The sequence below is a fragment of the Budorcas taxicolor genome, chromosome 3, assembly GCF_023091745.1.
Source record: "Budorcas taxicolor isolate Tak-1 chromosome 3, Takin1.1, whole genome shotgun sequence".
NCBI lineage: Eukaryota > Metazoa > Chordata > Mammalia > Artiodactyla > Bovidae > Budorcas > Budorcas taxicolor.
In genome coordinates, this window is record NC_068912.1 from 28860102 (window position 1) to 28879828 (window position 19727).

Consider the following 19727-nt stretch of genomic DNA (forward strand, 5'->3'; position numbering starts at 1 on the left):
AATAACTGTCAAATGTATCTAGACAGATGGGACCTTAGCTTCACAAATTCCCTTGTCCCAACACACTGTGTAACTAAGTATGGCAGGATAAAGCACACAGGATCAGCACAACTGAATAGGCCCTGAAGAATGGTATCAGGAATAGCTTAGCAACAATCTATGTAGACCAGTAACTGAATACCAATAGAAATGAAGAAAGTCTCAAAGGACAGATGACTGAGAAGTCTATGTCCCTCTCTACCACATGGTACTATATGGGCACCCCCAAATTTATATACAACCCCAGGTAATGAAGAAAAATTCAAATTTACTAAGATAAATTTCTTCCATGTGAGCAGAATAAAGGCTTTACGATTTTTTAACATTTTAAGATATAAAAATTTTGTGCATGCCTGAGTTTGTTGACTAAACTCACTAAGAATCATATATTCCACAAAATTTATCAGAGTATCAGAAAACAAGGCAGAAGCGACAGAAAGGAGATTCCCTACCAAAAGTAGATCCATGCAAGGTGAAAACATTAGAAACTGTTCAGTGACTGGCCATACAACTATAAATATCAAAAGAGGATTCAACCACTATACTAAATCCAAACACAGTTTAACATCTTGTTTATTTAGTCTAGATAGTTCTTGCTTATTTCAATGTGTATATGGTTAGAAAATCTACACAAGGTCATGAAAAAAATACTATTAAACAAAAAAAAAAGAGAACATGAAAGAGGTAAAAAAAAAAAACCAAATATTAAAACAATTAGAAAAATGAAAAACAAGGGCCAACAAATAAATAACAAGTATGCCCAAACATAAATCAGAATAAGTGGCCAAAGATATCATAAAACTTTTCTGGTCTAAAGAAAGAGTATTACACATAGATTTAAATGACTGTCCTGACAAAACTGTAATTTTTAAGTGTTAGGTAGGAAGTTAAGCATGAGCAATGAGGAAAGGAATGCAAGCTAATCTTTAAACCCATCCCAGACACACTCAGGAGAGCTCACAGATATGCTACAAAATAACGACAGAGGCTTACTTTACTCCTGTACTTGTGTCCTAGGCACAAACTACCCACAGGGGCTTGTTCAAGTAACCTTAGACAGCTAGGAGCCCATTTAGGGTTCATAAATATTCTATACATATATACATCTGATTATAACAGACTGAATTATGGGAAGACATACACAACAGAGTCTGTTATATAAATTGCAACTGTCAATCAGCCTTGAGCTTATGCCTATTTGCATTCTTTTTCTTGACTGATAGTGGGTAAAACCCCTATTTTGCACAGGGCACAACAAAAAGGAGGAGAGGAGAAGTATAAAAAGAGGGAAGCCAAAAGGGGTTGGGAGGACAATGACTCGTTTGTGGTCAGCCTGCTCCCACGTCTTGGGAAAGTGAAACAAAGCGAAAGTTGCTCAGTCGTGTTCAACTCTTTGCGACTCCATGGACTATACAGTTCAGGGAATTCTCCAGGCCAGAACACTGGAGTGGGTAGCCTTTCCCTTCTCCAGGGAATCTTCCCAACCCAGGGATCAAACCCAGGTCTCCCACATTGCAGGCAGATTCTTTACCAGCTGAGCCACAAAGCACGCCCAACAATACTAGATTGGGCAGCCTATCCCTTGTTCAGTAGATCTTCCCAACCCAGGAATCGAACTGGGGTCTCCTGCATTGCAGGTGGATTCTTTACTAACTGAGCTAAAAGATATGTCTGCTTGAGTTGTAATGGAGTTGCAACTTGTCTGTTGTTTGAAACCTTTAGTTTGTCATTCCAAATTTTTGTTACTGATGAGACAAGATCTGAGGGAGAGAGAGAAACTGACCTGACATAAGGACCAAAAAAATGCCTGAGTCCTGGCAAAGGAAAAAAATATACACACAAATACATATATTATATATTTAGGTAGAAATCTAAGTATAGATAAATGGAACTGTGGTTATCACCATTTCATAGATAACAAAAGTGTGACACAGAAAAATTATGTTATTTGCCAGGATCCCAAAATAATAAGTGGTGGTACATGATTAAAATAGAGATCTGCCTAATGAAATTATAGTAGGGATAAATGCAAAGAACGGAGAAAGCAATGGCACCCCACTCCAGTACTCTTGCCTGGCAAATCCCATGGACGGAGGAGTCTGGTAGGCTGCAGTCCATGGGGTCGCGAAGAGTCGGACACAACTGAGCAACTTCCCTTTCACTTTTCACTTTCATGAATTGGAGAAGGAAATGGCAACCCACTCCAGTGTTCTTGCCTGGAGAATCCCAGGGACGGGGGAGCCTGGTGGGCTGCCGTCTATGGGGTCACACAGAGTCAGACATGACTGAAGTGACTTAGCAGCAAATGCAAAGAATGCTATTTGGATCCAAAAGTCTAAATGCATGTGTAAATAATGAAGTAAAAAAAGTTAAAGATTTTAATTAATAATGAAATCACTAGTCTTTAATACAATGTAACTACCAAATAAGCTGACTTTAGAGTTCATTGATGACACCTACAATTAGACAAGTAATAGGCCTTTACACAGGTCAAATTACAAATTAGATTACCTCATACAGATCTGTACTCCTAAATATTCAAACAGACCAACCAAAATAACAAAAGCGCAAAGAATCTTGAAAATGTAGGTTATAAAAGACAAGATTCAAAAACGACAAGTAACTATCTTTAAAAATCTAAAGAGATAAAAATGAGCTTTGGACTTTTTCTATATGTCTTAAGGAGAAGAATTACATTAAGAATAAAGAAGCTACAGAGATTTCAGTATAAGAAATTTCAACTCCCTGTTTAAATTTCTTAATTTCAACTAATCCTGGCAGTTGCAAGGGGTCTGGGTTCAATCCCTGGTGGGGAACTAAGATCCCACAAGCTACATGACGTAGCCAAAAACCAACAACAAAACACACATAGATTTCAACATAAAAATAAGAGTTGTCCTTAAATGACAATCTCAGGGTTAGTGAGTTTCAACCATAACTATATTCAAACACAGAAAAGACTACCACTTGGTAGTCATAAAGGAAATTATTAATTTCCTATAAAGATAATTAAAGCAATGGATATAAAAACAGAACAAAAAGTTTTAAAGTCCTTTCCAACATAAAGTAATCCTTACATTAAATAGTAAGGCTACCAAAAAAATGTATGTAGTACTTCAAATGGCAGGCTAAAGAATTTCAGTGTACTTAAGTGTGCAACAGCCAGCCATTTAAAGGTTTTTTTTTTTAAGGAATATCTAAAAACAAATTTATTCTTCATTCATTCATTCATTTATTTATTGCCTACTATCTTCACATACACTGGGCAAAGCATTGAATATACTGAGTCAAATAAGGCATGATCCCTTGCCTACAAGCTTACAGTGAGATGTCTAGCATGTGGTAGGTACTCAATATTTGTTGAAGGCACTGATAAATACATGATAAAAGCATACTAAGGGCACTAAGTAAAAGAAGAGGAGCATATAAGACAGAGTGAAAATTTAGAGAATATATCTCAAGGGTAGTAATAACTATTCTGAATTCTGAAGAACAAATAAGAATTAAGATGAAGAAGGAAGGAGGATCAGCCAATAAACATATATGAAAACTCAGAAGCATAATCTGTTTAGTTCTCCATGAGCCTGTTTATGTGGAGCATGCAGACACATTTGGCAAGCCAAAGGGAAGTGGCAAAACCATGCTATCCTGAAAATTATGGAAAGCCACTGAAAAAATTAGCCAGTGACATTATTTGATCTATATTTTAAAAAAATGTCCAGGACTCTGTTTTCTGATAACAACAAAGTAATTCAGACCAACCTGCCTCCCAAAGACATTTAAAAATATGGAGGAATTTTTTGAGTTATTAAAAGAAACAATGACCTAAAAAGATAATAATGAATCATCAGACCAAGAATAGTTGAGAATTATAACTCAGAAAATCTAAACCAATTTCCAGTATCAGTCAGGATGGAATAAGCCTATAGCCTTTCTCTACCACTGATTACAACAAAAACTCAGAATGAAATCCATAAAGCAACTACTTAAAGAATCTGAAAACTAAGCAAAAGCAGGTAGATTGGGAAGAAAAGTAAAAACCTGAAGAAGTGACTCATGTGAAGGCAAGTTCACTGTTTGTTTAGTTTTTTCCTACCTTTTCTCCTAGAATTATTAAAAATGTAAGAGATCCAACCAGTCCATCCTGAAGGAGATCAGCCCTGGGATTTCTTTGGAAGGAATGATGCTAAAGCTGAAACTCCAGTACTTTGGCCACCTCACGTGAAGAGTTGACTCATTGGGAAAGACTTGGATGCTGGGAGGGATTGGGGCAGGAGAAGAAGGGGACGACAGAGGATGAGATGGCTGGATGGCATCACTGACTCGATGGACGTGAGTCTGAGTGAACTCCGGGAGTTGGTGATACACAGGGAGGCCTGGCGTTCTGCAATTCATGGGGTCACAAAGAGTCGGACACGACTGAGCGACTGAACTAAACTGAAGGGCCCAGCAGAAATCGAACAAGAAGCATGAGCACCAACAGGAAATCCTAATTTTTTTTTTCTCTCTTCCAGCCCTGTCTCAAGGGTGGCCCCAGAAGTGGAGCTACAGCAGCCATGGCAGAAAGAGACATACAAAACCTGAGGAGAAACTCCATGATTCTGGCCAAAGGACAAAAGGACAAAACCTCTTTAAGGCTGAGGGTGAGGAGGGTAATGCTAGAGAGAGCTGGAGAAGAGGATTGCTAATTATTTGTATGACTAGGTACAAGTCCCATAGGGAAAAGGGAGAATGTGCATACTCAAGATAGACCCAAGGCAAATACAGCAGAGGCTCTGAAATCACTATCCAAGTCCCAGAACCAATCTAATCTTGAGTGGAGCATATATGAAACAGACCCAAAGTAACACAGCAAAAGCTTTGAAAACTGAACTGGTAATGGAATCCCCACACACAAAAGGTAAGATAAAACTTGTGATCTGAACCTGAATTGCCTATCTGTTAAAATAGAAACCAAAAAAAGGTAAGAAATACGGGAAGTTAACAGCACAGTGACCTCATTATTATGAATTGAAAAGATTAAACAGGCTCTCGACTAAGGGATTTTGCATTTACTATTTCTTCAGTCTGAAATACTCATTCCCAAAACAGCTTCATGGTACAGCCCCTCAATTATTCAGGTCTCTAATCAAATACCACTTAATCAGAAAAAAACTTCCCCAAATACTCTATCCCAAAATATTCTCTTTTTAAACAGTTATCAGCACCTAACATACATTATATTTACTCATTTATGGTATGTGTCCCCTTACTACAGTACATACTCCATAATAGCAGAAAATTTGTATCTTTACTATTGTTTTTCCTCAGCATCTAGAACATTTCATGGTGCATAGTATTTTTTTTAATGTTGAATGAATAAAAAACAGAAAATCACAACAGAAAAATAAAGGCTTAAAGCAAGAATACATATGGAGTTCACACTAAATATAAAGCAAGTATTAAGACTTTTTTAGGGCAAGAATGTACAATGAAGAAAAAACAATATCTTTAATAAGTGGCACTGGGAAAACTAGACAGCTACAAATGTAAACAAATGAAATTAGAAAACTCTAACACAGAAAAAAAACTCAAAATGAATAAAAGAACTAAATATAATGCCATATACTATAAAACTCTCAAAAGAAAACATAGGCAGGACACTCTTTGTCATAACTTGCAGCAAGATCTTTTTCGATCCACCTCCTAGAGTAATGAAAATAACTGGGACCTAATTAAACTTAAAACGTTTTGCACAGCAAAGAAAATCATAAACAAAACAAAAAGATAACCCTCAGAATGGAAGAAAATATTTGCAAACAAAGCAACCAACAAAGGATTAATCTCCAAAACATAGAAACAGATCATGTAGCTCAACATCAAAAAAGCCTTGAAAGAGGAGCAGGGACTTCCCCAGCAGTCCAGTGGTTAGAACTCTGTATTTTCACTGCCAAGGGCACAGGTTCAATCCTTATTTGGGGAACTAAGATCCCACAAGCCATACAGCATGGCCATAAATAAATAGATAAACCGAAATACTGGGGAAAAAAGATACACTCTTTAGTTCATATAAGAGAGCACCTATTTAAAAAGTTCTTCTAACCTCTCCCACCAACTAATTTCTGATTTAGCTTAAAACTAAACAGAAGAAAGAACTAACAGCCTTGTCTCTCTAGCCCAGGTTACTTCCTACAAGGTAATCAATATAGATTCTCTCTACCCACATCCATATACTTTTCACCACTTTTTATATCTAGGGAGAAAAGTTAGTCTTGAAAGTTGAATAAACAGGGTATAGTAGAACTGCTGACAGTGGAGCAGTACATTCTACAAAGTATATATAGTTACAAAAGCTAAGTACTATAGGCAGGGATCAAGAATAAAAAACTAGCAATACTGGAAACAACATTAAGAGCTAATATATATTGAGTACTTTGCACTATTCTAAGCATTTTATATTTACTACCTAATTTAATTCTCTAAACAACACTAAGTGAAAGTGAAGTCGCTTAGTCGTGCCCGACTCTTTGCAACCCCATGGATAGTAGCCTGCACCAAGCTCCTCCGTCCATGTGATTTTCAAGGCAAGAAGTACTGGAGTGGGTTGCCATTTCCTTCTCCAGGGAATCTTCCCAACCCAGGGATCAAACCCAGGTCTCTCACATTGTAGATAGACGCTTACTGTCTGAGCCACCAGGGAAGTCTGAGGTACTTTAATAAACAGAAGGACAGAGAGGTTACATAAATTATTCAAGATCAGGCAGATAAAAACTGGAAGTTTTAGGGATATCTAACTCTTCAGTCCAAGAGTTAAGCAATAAGCTGTGCGATATCAATTAAAATTTGAAAAATAGAAGCTATCCTGGAAAAGCAGGTACACAGTATTTCCCAATAGATTCTTGGCAGAAACAAACAAATAGAGCTGGTGTCAGATTAATGACAAAGACAAACACTATTATTTTTGAAAAATCAGACAATGTTTTTCATCAAAACAAAAAAATTCCTGCTTTACAATTAACATTAAAATATGCACAGAATAAATACATGCACTTTTACATATATACCACAACCTTAATAGAATGTTTTAAAATAATGTTTCTTTAGGATGTGAGGGCGATCTGGTTGTGACATCTGTCACCCCATTGATCACCAGGGTTGATTCGGCTTATCTGGCTGGCTAGGCGGGTGTCCCCTTCCTCCCTCACCGCTCCATGTGCGTCCCTCCCGAAGCTGCGAGCTCGGTCGAAGAGGGTGACCATCCCCAATAGAGGAGGACCGGTCTTCGGTCAAATGTATGTGAGTAGCTGCGTTCCCCTGCTAAAACCTCTAAAATAATGTTTCTTTAGAAGAAATTTGAGAATTCTATTTATAAATACTACATTGCTATTCTTAAGTACTATGTTTTCAGCATAGCCCTCCATCAGTATTTTCTATTATGAATATGACTATATATCATTTTTGATTCAACTTCCTGGTTGTTCTAGACAGAAGAGGTTACTCTCAAGATCACACTTTAACAAAAACGAGAATTAACCATAAATGTCAAGTATCAATATATACCTTTTGAAATATGTAATATTATCTTTCAAAAACCTTTGTGCTTTCGAAGCTCAAAGAATTAAGAATCTAGTTATTATATAAAGAAATGGTTATGAGACATTAATTCTAGTTATTATATAAAGAAATGGTATAAGACACATATTTAAAAAAAGACACATATAACATGTTCAAATAAAAACTGGTTTCAAAAAATTAAAAGATAATATGTTCCCCTCTCTACCTCCCATCATTAAAGTAATAACAAATTGATAAAATCATATAAAACAAGAAAAGATACTTACATTTCTTTGTCTTTTCTGCAGATCTGGCACAAGTTTCTTTGAGTAGATTACATAAATGTCTTGTAGCATTATTCCTGGAACAAAGGAAAGAGTTTGCATAAATGTAATCTGATCTCAAAGCAAAATCATATCTAAAAGTTATTGAATATTACTATAATTTTAAACAAATTCTTAAAACATTATAATATTTTATATATATCATGAATCACTCATAAGTGACTATATGAAGGAAAACAGGTCGACTGTACTATTTGCAAAGATGATTTAATAATTGCCTTCTTTGAAAGTAAAAGCCTCCTTAACAAGTAGCTTTCAATAATCTCTTAGTAACAGTTCCAGATTCACCTAAGAAATAAGATGAGAAGACAGGATTGGGATCTTCATTTACTAATTACTCCAGAAATATTCCAACTATCTTACCTTCAAAACATAAAATGAGTAATTTCCTGAATTTCATTATGTGAATAAAACCTCTAATCATCTCACAGATGCAGAGAAAGCATTTGAGAAAATTCAAAACTCATTTATGATAAAAATTCTTAACAGTGCATATACAGGGAACCTATATCAACATAATAAAAGCCATATAAACAAGCCCACAGCTAACATCATATCCAGCCCTGAGAAGCTGAAAGTTTGTCCTCTAAGATCAGAAACAGGACAGGATGCTCATTTTCACCACCACAGCATAAGACAAGAAAAAGAAATAAAAGGTACTCAAATCAGAAAGAACAAAGTAAAACTGTCACTATTTGCAGATGACTTTATTATATATAGAAAACCCTCAGACTCTGCCAAAAAAACTGTTAGAAAAATTTAAACAAATTCAGTAAAGTTACAGTATCTCAAACTTCTATTACAAGCCAGGAATATGATTTTTAAATACCCAAAGTCTCTTTCAAACTCAAGAAAAAATACAAAAAGAAAAAAAGAAAGAATACACTAAAATCTACATTCCTTTCAGAAAGTCATGATCAAGCGAATAATTGGTTGATCTGAGTGACTTTCTATTAATATTAAATTTGTTATCCAATAATCAAGTCACTCTATTATTCTAAGTATTACTTTGTTTCTTATCTACATTCTGACAAAGCTCTTAACTAAATGTTAGGTGCTCTCGAATGACAACTGACAATTTGAGACCAAAACTGATACTCAACTGAATCAAGTGCTTAAAATAGAAAGATATCACACCAAAATATAGTCACTCTCTCCCACCTCAGAAAAATGGCATAAATTCTATATTATACTATATCATACTATACTGTTCCACACTAAAGTGTATGCTATATACATAAACTAAGCAGTTACAGTATCCACAAAAAAAAAGTCAACTGTTTATTAATGGAGACAGCAGCAATTTAAGAAAGCTCACAAGTTACCAAATACTGGTATTAGGGCTACAGAAGACTTCAGATCTCCCTTTTACTGTAGAAGGCTTTCCCAGGTGGTACCCTCCAGTGGTAAAGAATTTGCCTGCCAATGCAGAAGACACAGGAGACTCAGGTTTGATTCCTGTGTCAGGGACACGCCCTGGAAGAGGAAATGGCAACCCACTCCAGTAGTCTTGCCTGGAAAATCCCATGAACAGAAGAGCCTGGTGGGTTACAGTCCATGAAATCACAGAGAGTCAGACACAACTGAGCATGCACACATGTATACTATAGAAACTCAATCACATATCCATATAAAGGTGACAAGTACCAAACATATAGTAGGCACACAATTTTAGAAACTTCCTCTTTCTTCCTTCCCCTAATATCCAAACATATTTAGCCAGAAAAAAAAATTAAGGTAAACATCTAGATTTTTCTGGAAAATCATAGGTTGTCTTTGAATTAAGCTAAAACAATATGCTGTGATAATATTTTTCACTTATTAGCAACTTTACTGACAAGGTGAGGCGCCTTCTAGAATCATATTTAGCATGATGTTTAACTTAAAGCAAATAGAAATAAATTTATCACTGTATGTGGATTCACATTATATTCTAACCATTCAACATTTACTTGGCAGATAAATTAAACAATTACATTTTTCTATTAAATTCTGCATGATACTATCTGAAGTGAAAGAAGCAGAAAATAAAGTTTAGCTATTGCCTAGAACAAAGAAAAGGAAAAGTCAAAGATGATACTAAAGTTTCAAGCCCACCAGTCCAGGTTTGATGCATGATACTGGATGCTTGGGGCTGGTGCGCTGGGACGATCCAGAGGGATGGTACGGGGAGGGAGGAGGGAAGGGGGTTCAGGATGGGGAACACGTGTATACCTGTGGCGGATTCATGTTGATGTATGGCAAAACCAGTACAATATTGTAAAGTAATTAACCTCCAATTAAAATAAATAAATTTATATTAACAAATAAATAAATAAAGTTTCAAGCCAAAGTTAATGGAAGAATGATCGCACCACTGGCAAAAACAGGAATTTGACAGTGAGAATCAGATTGGAACTAAGTTGAGCCCTATTCTGCAAGAGCTTCATCTAAAACAATAATCAAACAGAAAGGTATACAATCCACACAGGCAGTTGTAAATACAGGATTATCAAGCACCCTTTTCAACACCAAATAATGGCTTCCTCTGCTGGTCATTTTAAAAAGTGAAAAAAATTTTCTAAATGTGAGAAGTTATTAGTCAGTGACCAGTTTGCCAAATGAAAGAATATAAAATATGTATGTCTTCCTTTTCTCCACAGCGCCCAGACATAATTCTATATATCAATTAATATTATACAACAGAAAGAGGTCATTAAATTTTTGGAAATTATTTTAATAATTAGCTTGAAATAAAAATAAATTTTTAAAGAGCAAATTCATTAAATTATTACTTACTCCTTTATTAAATCTTTATTTTCTTGAATTCCTTCTTCTAATTTCAAACTTACTTTTTCATTTTCAAACTAATTTACAAGACAGAAGAACAGTTCATCACGTTTTAGTTAGCAAAATAAACAAGTATAATCATTAAGCAGCATTTCTAACTTGTTATGATGGTCTATAAAAATTATTTTTTAGAACATAAAAAAGAACTTCTTGTCACACTTATAGATAACCTGTAAGAATATGGGTCTCACTTTCATCAATCTAAAATAAGGTTTCCTGAATCATCTCCAAAATGTATCCAATATTTTTATGGAAGATTATCTTCCCTAAACATTTTGAAAAGGTGCTTTATCTTTGTCCTAACCCAGTGTTACATTTTCTCAAAATTTTTCTTTCACCATGCCACAATATTGAAGCTAAACAGCTTCAAATTCAAAGTTTTATCTGCTTCTTTATATATTAGAAAATGTCATTTTCTAATATATTAAAAAAACACATTTATATCAAACAAAACATCATCAGGAATAGAAACTAGTAAAAATTAAAACTCTATAATTAGAATCATTAACTCAATCTTTATCTAAAATAAGTTAGTTTCCCTAGACATTTAATTAAGCTTTGTGTAACCTCTCCTCTGTGTTCATCCTAAAACTGACATGCAACTAATATTAATGAAACTTCAAAAAAGCACCATTCTTAAAATCCACATGATAGAAACAAGATAAACCTAAGTTAACTATGAAATAACACTTTGGTTTAAATAGCATTATAAGATTTACTATACCATATTTTCAATTCCAACTCTCATTATACCTGTAGTTCTTGAATGGCTTTCCGCTGTGCTTCAATTATTTTTCTATTTTCTTGCAACTTGTTTTCTTTATGCTTCAGTTCAGATTCTACATTCACTTTCCACTTCTTGATCTTTTCAGCCTCCTTATACAGTTTTGAATATAGTCTGCTCATTGGCTCTGAATTCTATTATAAAATAAGTTTTCAAAGACTGTTAATTGTTCAAAGTTTAGTATAACCAAACTACAGCTGCTTATTGAAAACATCCATGAGTATCTTAGTACTTGAGAGCAAATCTCTCCTCAGTTTTTGCCCTAATATCATACTGAAAGCTATGTTAACTTTTTTTTAACTACTAAGGCAATACTAGCTACTCTACTTTATAACTTGGTCACTTGACTAAGGTTACTGATCACTTGACTAAGTTATTCATTGCTGAATAAAATCAAATTACTTCAAAATGTACGTTAAGTCAGAAGTTAGAAATCTTTAAGTCAATTAGAGAATCTGGCTGGTTAAAAGCTAAAATAAATCACTCTACAAATCTGTAAATTTTAGCCGAGGTCTTACAACATTTTGGTTACACAAACAGTTTAAGAGTTAACCAAAGGATATGAAGTTTACAATACAATGACATGAAAAATAATACTGAACACAAGTTCTTTCATTTAGCCTGAGATTTTGTTCAGATTTCCTGCATCAACAATTTACATATTATAAGATAAATATCAGAAGTTATTTTCTCCTAATCACTCTTTGATAGTTCTATTATCAAAATTTAGGAATTCCATATTTATAAATTTGTGATACTATTATCCCAGCAACAAACATATAGCATTTTATCAGGCCATGGAATGTCTATTTTAAAGACATCTATGTGCCATAAGAATGATTTTTATAACTAAAATCAAAAGTAGAGTATATCCTACAAATTCTTTAGACAGTAAGCCTAACAATCATACCTGCTAATTCAAGAATATTTTGTAAAATACTGGCTTAAGTCTCAGCCTTCTCACATATTGTATCCATCTCTCCTTTTTCTTTTTTTTTTTTTTTTTGAGAAGGGTACTTTATTACTTATTTTGTGATATTTCCTATTTTTTAATTGAAGGATAATTGCTTTATAGAATTTTGTTATTTTCTGCCAATTATCAAAATAATCAGCCATAGGTATAGGTTATGTCCCCTCCCTCTGGAACCTCCCTCCCATCTCCCTCTCCATCCCACCCTCTAGGTTGTTACAGAGTCCCTGTCTGAGTTCCCTAAGTCATACAGCAAATTCCTACTGGCTGTCTATTTTACATATAAGTTTCCATGTTACTCTCTCCATACATCTCACCCTCTCCTTCCTCCAACTTTCCCGTGTTCCTAAGTCTATTCTCAGTTTCTCCATTACTGCCCTGCAAATAAATTCATCAGTACCATCATTCTAGATTCCATATATATGCATTAGTATACAGTATTTATTTTTCTTTTTCTGAGTTACTTCACTCTGTATAATAGGCCCCTTTTCTATTCTTGATTTTTATGATTTAAAGTTAAATTACCTCTTAAGAATGGATGCTTTTATAAACCAGGAAAATACAGAGGCCTACTATTTCAGCAAATTTAAAAGAAAAACGAAGGGGATAAAAGGTTTAAAGAATGTAACTTAAAACAATAACTAAATATTAACTCTTTGGAAGTCTCAAAAGAAAGATAAACACAAGTAATAATAAATGATACTCCAATTATAATAAATTAAATATGAATAGGAAATTTCCTGACCTCAAAATCAGAGTCTTTTAGTCCCTCCTGGTAATGACAACTGTCAGAATTATCAGTCTGAAAAATGAATAAATTTATCCTGTGAGAAAATATTTCTGATGTTTCCAAATAGTAGCAATTAAATACTGAAGACTAGTAATCCAACAACTAAAGAATTTTTTTCTTTTTCAAATAAGTAATTCAATACCTAAACAGGTTATATCCATATACACTATACATAACTGACCTGTTCAAGCATGGGCAAAAAGTTAACTTTTTGTAAAGCAGGATCTGCAAGATAAAAGACAACTAGAATTAAATGCCAACATCTTATTTTTTATACTAAGTATTATATCCAGCTTTAATGTCAAGGCTAATGTCAATCAATATAATACTTATATTTGATATCTAGCAATGTATATTTTTAAAATGCTTCTACACAGGTAATACATTGCTATTCTAGTCTCCTACCTGAATCAATGTTTTCCCCATTTTTGGAGACATTAGTCATTGCAAATGGAAAACCAAAATCATCTTCAACACATTTGTTGAAACCCTAGAAACACAAAGAAGTTTTTAAACACACTGTCCCATATCACTCTAATAACTAGCAGTGTAAATAATATGTAATTGCATATACATCTCCTTAAAGAAGTGACTATAATTGTCACTTCAGATTATTTAATGTTAACGTCCATGGGATTTTCCAGGCAAGAATACTGCAGTGGGTTGCCATTTCCTTCTCCAAGGGATCTTCCCAACCCAGGGATCAAACCCAGGTCTCCCGCATTACAGGCAGACGCTTTACCCACTGAGCCACCCAGGAAGCCCCTCTTTAATGTATACATTGTGTTAAAAATATCAAATGACCTTGGTATGTAAACAGAGCAAAAATTTTTAATTTTCACTTATAAGAGAAAGCTAACTAAAATTACATTACACGTGTTTTATAAGTATTCAGGAATAATATAAGTAAATTCAATTAGTAGCCTGGAATATTAGTTTTCTTCAATTTTATTAATATCTTTCCCCTGGTAGAATTGAGAATTTTCTTCACTGAATAGATTTTTAGCATTATAGTCTTGGCTATAAAGACACAGGAATTTTTCTACAGCATAGAAAATTAAAATATTCATTGTTTCATCCCATCTCCAACATACAGTTCCACTTGAGAAATTTAATTACTAAAAAAAAAAAGCTCTATTTTGCCTGAGAAACTTGATATAATTCCTCCTTTCCTAAAAGAATCTACATATACAAATTTCCCTTTTTATCCTGTCAACCAGGAAGCTCAGAATCAAATTTTAACTTCAGTCACACTAATTTTTACCAGTATATCGATATTTGTCTAAATTTTCTTAATTTTCCTTGATTCTAACATTTTCTTCTAATTTATATCCTCTTGTATATAAGTTGCTTTAAATCATTTTAAGAAAGCAAGGGAGGATTAAAATAAGCAGGTCCCATTATGTACGCAGAATTCTAAAGCACCACTGATTACTTCTTTAAATGAATGATGCCTAAACACATTAAGTATGCTTATTATTAATTCAAAGCAATGCTATTCAATATACTTGAGAATAGCAAGATTAAATGAGATTAAATAGCAATATCAAATGAGACGATATTTACAGACAAAAAAATTATACAAGATCACCAGTAGGAAAGTTCACTTTGCTTCCTTTACCTAAAGAATAATCAAATCAAAATTCATATGCAAATTTACCTTGAAGAAATTAGAATCTCCTCCCGAAGTCTGAGGTTTCACTGCAGATACTTGACTGCTACTTAATCTTGGTGGCACAAACAATTTAAACGGCTTTTGTTTTTCCATTTTCTCTCTTCCAGTCGTGTAATTATCTACTGCTCAAGGAGGGGAAAGTGTTTCACATTGTTCCACTAATACCCTACTTGTTCTGTACTAAATGGGTATATAAGGGAATAGGCGAAACCTCTGCTACCATGTAAGCCTACAGCGTCCCTTACTGCGGGTGGGGGGAAACATCCCCTAAGTCCCCACCATTCCCCTACCACCAATGGCCGTGCTGGCGGCGTACATAATCGAGAAATTCAAACCAGCATCATCACCAGGACAGCCTGAAAAGAAGCCCGTTACCTCTACCAGCCCTGTTAAATTGCATCACCTCGCCGGGAAGAACTAGCTTAGGTGCTTAGACGACTACAGAGGCGTTGGAGGCTGCCCTGCGTGAGGGAGCGGCAGTATCAAAATGTCGCCCACCTCTAGGTTTCCTCCTCAGGAAAGCAACTCGGCACGCCTGACTCTACCTTTAAAAAAAATTAGCGGGAAATCGCGGGCTCAGTGCCCACGCGAACCACCACCTGCTGTCTCATTAGGGCAGCAGAAAGAACCAACAAGAACTTCTGCCTGCGAACCTCGGAAAAGGCGGGAAATAGCTCCACCTCAGCGGCCAGGAGGGAGGGGCAGAGCGAACCGCGATTTAACCGCGAAATAACGGTCAGCAGCGTCTGCCGCCAAGCGAGCAAGACCTACATCTCGCGAGATTTCCCTTTACGTCAGTAACAATTCTTACCTGGATTCTTAGAATTTGACATTCTTTAAGCTTCTGCTATTGTTAAAGAATGTGAAGAAAACTATTAGGTGCTGTGATAGATTAGGTGCTATGATAGGGCTTCCCTTGTAGCCCAGTCGGTAAAGTATCTGCCTGCAGTGCAGGAGACTGGAGTTCGATCCCTGGGTTGGGAAGATCCCCTGGAGAAGGAAATGCCAACCCACTCCAGGATCCCTGCCTGGAAAATCTCATGGACAGAGGGGCCTGATGGGCTGCAGTCCATGGGGTCGCAAAGAGTCGGGCACGGTTGAGCGACTAACACTTACTTACACTATGGTAGATTGGAACTGAGAGTGAAAAATCTATTTCTGTCCTCCAAGAGTTCACAGTGACAGGAAGGAAACAAGTACAAACAGATAATTATAGCCCAAATAATCACCTAATGGTTGTAAGGGGTCATTGAGACACTTCGAAAGGGAAAATGGCCTTTACAGTGGCTTGGAGTCAGGAGAATCCTTCACGAATGTGCTACTAGTACTGCTTCTATAGAAAGCAGAAAGGGGAAATAAAACTATGGCTAGATAGTGAATACGGGAAGGGGTATTCCTAGCTGAAGGACCGTAGCGCTCGAGTTGTGAGAAAGATGAGTCCAAGAGAGTGATACCAAGCAGTGCAGTATAGGTGTGTGAGGACCCAAATGGGAAAATGATGAGACTAGAGACTTAAAAGGTGTGAAGGCATTGCAAAGGCTTTGGGATTTTAGACTTTATGGATGGGAATCTTGAGAGATTTTGAGCAGAAAGGGAGGCATGATCAAGTTCAGAAGAAAATTCGTAGTATGAAAAATGGTTTAGGTTTACGAGATTGGATTAGGGAAACAGTTTTAATAGCCTGCGTGAGTAAGGTACGAAGATCTAAGCTATGACAGAGCCATTAAAGATGAAAATGTGTCAAATGTAAAAGATAATTAGAAAGTAAAATTAATAGGACTTGATGGCTTTTTTAAAGTGAGCAGCAAAAGTCTGAAATGACTGTCTCGTTTCAGGTTTGAGCTACTAGAAGCAATAAATATGGCGCTAGGTACCTAGGTTTGAGCAGTAAGACAATACATTCTGTTTTCAACATACTGACTGTATGTTCTACTTTTCTCCATGTCCTACAGTATAACCGATGCTTTTCCAGAGGACTTTAGTAATAGTTTTAAATAACTCATTTTGTTTTGTGTAACTTTAACCTATCAGGCATAATAGTTTCTGCTAAACTTACATTTTTGAGCTGGGAAAAACATAATTTTTGAGCTAGGAAAAAGTGCAAGAGTTTCATTTTATATGAAAAAGAGTCTGCTGCTGCTGCTAAGTCGCTTCAGTCGTGTCCAACTCTGTGCGACCCCATAGACGGCAGCCCGCCAGGCTCCGCCATCCCTGGGATTCTCGGCAAGAACACTGGAGTGGGTTGCCATTTCCTTCTCCAGAGCATGCAAGTGAAAAGTGAAAGTGAAGTCGCTCAGTCGTGTCCGACTCTTAGCGACCCCACGGACTGCAGCCTACCAGGCTTCTCCATCCATGGGATTTTCCAGGCAAGAGTACTGGAGTGGGGTGCCACTGCCTTCTCCGGAAAGAGTCTAGGTACCCTAAAAAAGTCTAAATACTCCCTTTAAGAGGTGATACCAAAAAAAAAAAAAGAGAGAGATGATACCAAGAATAAATGCATAAAATTATCCCTTCGGGAAATAGCTGACACATTTAATTAACATATTTAAAAAGTTAAAGGTATAAATTCAATATTCCAAATTTGTTTAAGTTTTGTAACAATGAAATATTCAACTGTGGTCTTTTTTCTTATTGAAAACCAAAATGTCATTCCTAGTATTAAATTCAGTTTTATTTACTCAGGTCCAGTCTTTCTAAATAATTGGGCTTCCATATAATTTCTCATTTTTGTGTATTTCACATGAAATGTTTTAATGTTAATCCAGTTCTTATAAGGATTAAAATGTTTGTGGTAAGATTTCAGGTTTTAAGAACTTTAATTTTTTCTATGAAAGGTGTTAGCAAAAGAGTTAAAATATTGTCTACCAGAATGAGCATTAAATTGTGCTTAATTTCCCAATATATGTTAACATATTTGTCATTTTAATTTTTCAGTATTTTTCCATGACAAAATTTTAATTGGGACTTATAAAAGATCTGTTTTTTAAAGACATTAAGAAAAAGTAAGAGTTGGACAAAGCTTTGTTCCTCTTTAATAATTTGTAAAATGCTATAATAGTAATAGGTTTAAAATGTTTAGCCATCAACCTAGCCTTAAGTTCACAAACTGCTTTTATTCTGATTACAACTATTTCCACTAGATAATCTTTTTTATATCTATAAGCAATCAATATATTTTCATTCGATTTTCTGCTAAATGAAAAAAAGATTTTTTTCAGGTAAGAACTGTATTTAGTACTACTCCGTTTCGAAGGGAACATGCAGGAACAATCACCATTGCTTCCTTGGGCACGAATCTTGAAAAGAATCCTAGATGTCCCTCTAGTGGTGGTCCTATATTCCACAAAATTTGATGAGCCCTTGATAATGTCCATTTTATAGCAATATATTGGTGACAGCACTTCTGTTCATGTTTTTCAAATCAGTCATCCTATGATGATAAAGTAAACAATCTAGATTTAAGAAGTATAAGACAAACCACAACGTTATAAAATTTCAGCAGCATAAATACAAATTCCATTTCTCAGAAAGTAAACTAGTCAATTTGGGGTCCTTTGTTTTCCAAATGCTAAGTATTTTTGAGTGGTTGTGATTCAGTGTTCTCAGTTTAGTGAGCCTCCCTATGAGATGAGCAAAATGCTGTAGGTCTTCTGGATGATAAATTTTTGAATATTTGTACAAAATTTGTGAAACTGGTTCCTATAAATTTTCCACATGTTGCTTATTTTTAAGGCATGGGCAATCTGCATCATCATATATATTGTAATGAATACTGGAAAATGGTAGAAGATAATTAAGAGCATACAATTTAAAATAATAAAAATAGAAAATACACATTGAACCTTTCATATATGCCAGATTTTATGCTAGGTAACCTCCTTCTATGCAATGTCTTATTTGAGCTTCATAATACTCTATGAGGGGCTTCCCTGGTGGCTCAGAGGATAAAGCGTCTGCCTACAATGTGGGAGACCCGGGTTGGATCCCTGGGAGAAAGAAGATACCCTGGAGAAGGAAATGGCAACCCACTCCAGTACTCTTGCCTGGAAAATCCTATGGACTGAGAAGCCTAGTAGGCTACAGTCCATGGGGTCACAAAGAGTTGGACATGACTGAGCGTATTTCTTAATGATTAGACAGCATTCATTCATCTAGTCATTGTGCTGGAGATACAGCAGTGAACCTAGGCTAAGTTTCCTGCCCTTATTGAGCTTGTATTTTGGGTCTAGGAGGAGTAGAGGAGAATAGAGACATATACACATTTTAAAAATAAAAATATATGACAAAAATTAAGAGTAGAGGATAAGAATTTAGGGTAGAGGCACAGCAGCTATTTTCTAAAGGCTAATCAGATTTAATATGACACTTAGCAGAGATCCAGGATGGTGAGGGAGGGAGCCATGAAGCTATCTAGAAAGGAGTTTTCCAAGCAGAAAATTTGTCAAGTACAGTAGAATTTGTGGAAGGAGCCTGCTTGAAATTTTCAGGAAACATATGCATCAAAAGCAATGTGGTTGTGGTGATGTTAGCAAAAGGAATAGTTGCAAGCGATATCAGAAAGAACTTTGGCTGTAAATTGTATGAAAGAAAAATCCATTAAAGGATTATGTGCAGAAGAATGACATGATATGGCTTATGTTGTCAAAGAATCATTGTGGCTACTGTATAAAGAATAGATCATAAGGAGGCAAGGGCAGAAATAGGAAAGTGAGTTAGTTTTATTAGGATGGCAGAGACAGTAAAAAGTGGTTGAGTCTAGATCT

The 19727-nt window shown here is 35.4% G+C and overlaps 1 protein-coding gene across 1 annotated transcript in view; it reads right to left on the reverse strand.

The window, feature by feature from the left end:
- SYCP1 (synaptonemal complex protein 1) overlaps positions 1-15057 on the reverse strand; it is a 133235-nt gene extending 118178 nt beyond the window's left edge. Inside the window, exons 1-7 of the mRNA XM_052637670.1 lie at positions 14950-15057; positions 13695-13779; positions 13471-13514; positions 13245-13301; positions 11499-11663; positions 10695-10762; positions 7860-7933 (exon numbers count right to left, since the gene is read on the reverse strand). Of these exons, the coding sequence (XP_052493630.1) occupies positions 7860-7933; positions 10695-10762; positions 11499-11663; positions 13245-13301; positions 13471-13514; positions 13695-13779; positions 14950-15057 (601 nt within the window). The remainder of the gene's footprint in view (positions 1-7859; positions 7934-10694; positions 10763-11498; positions 11664-13244; positions 13302-13470; positions 13515-13694; positions 13780-14949) is intronic.
- Between the last annotated feature and the right edge of the window lie 4670 nt (positions 15058-19727).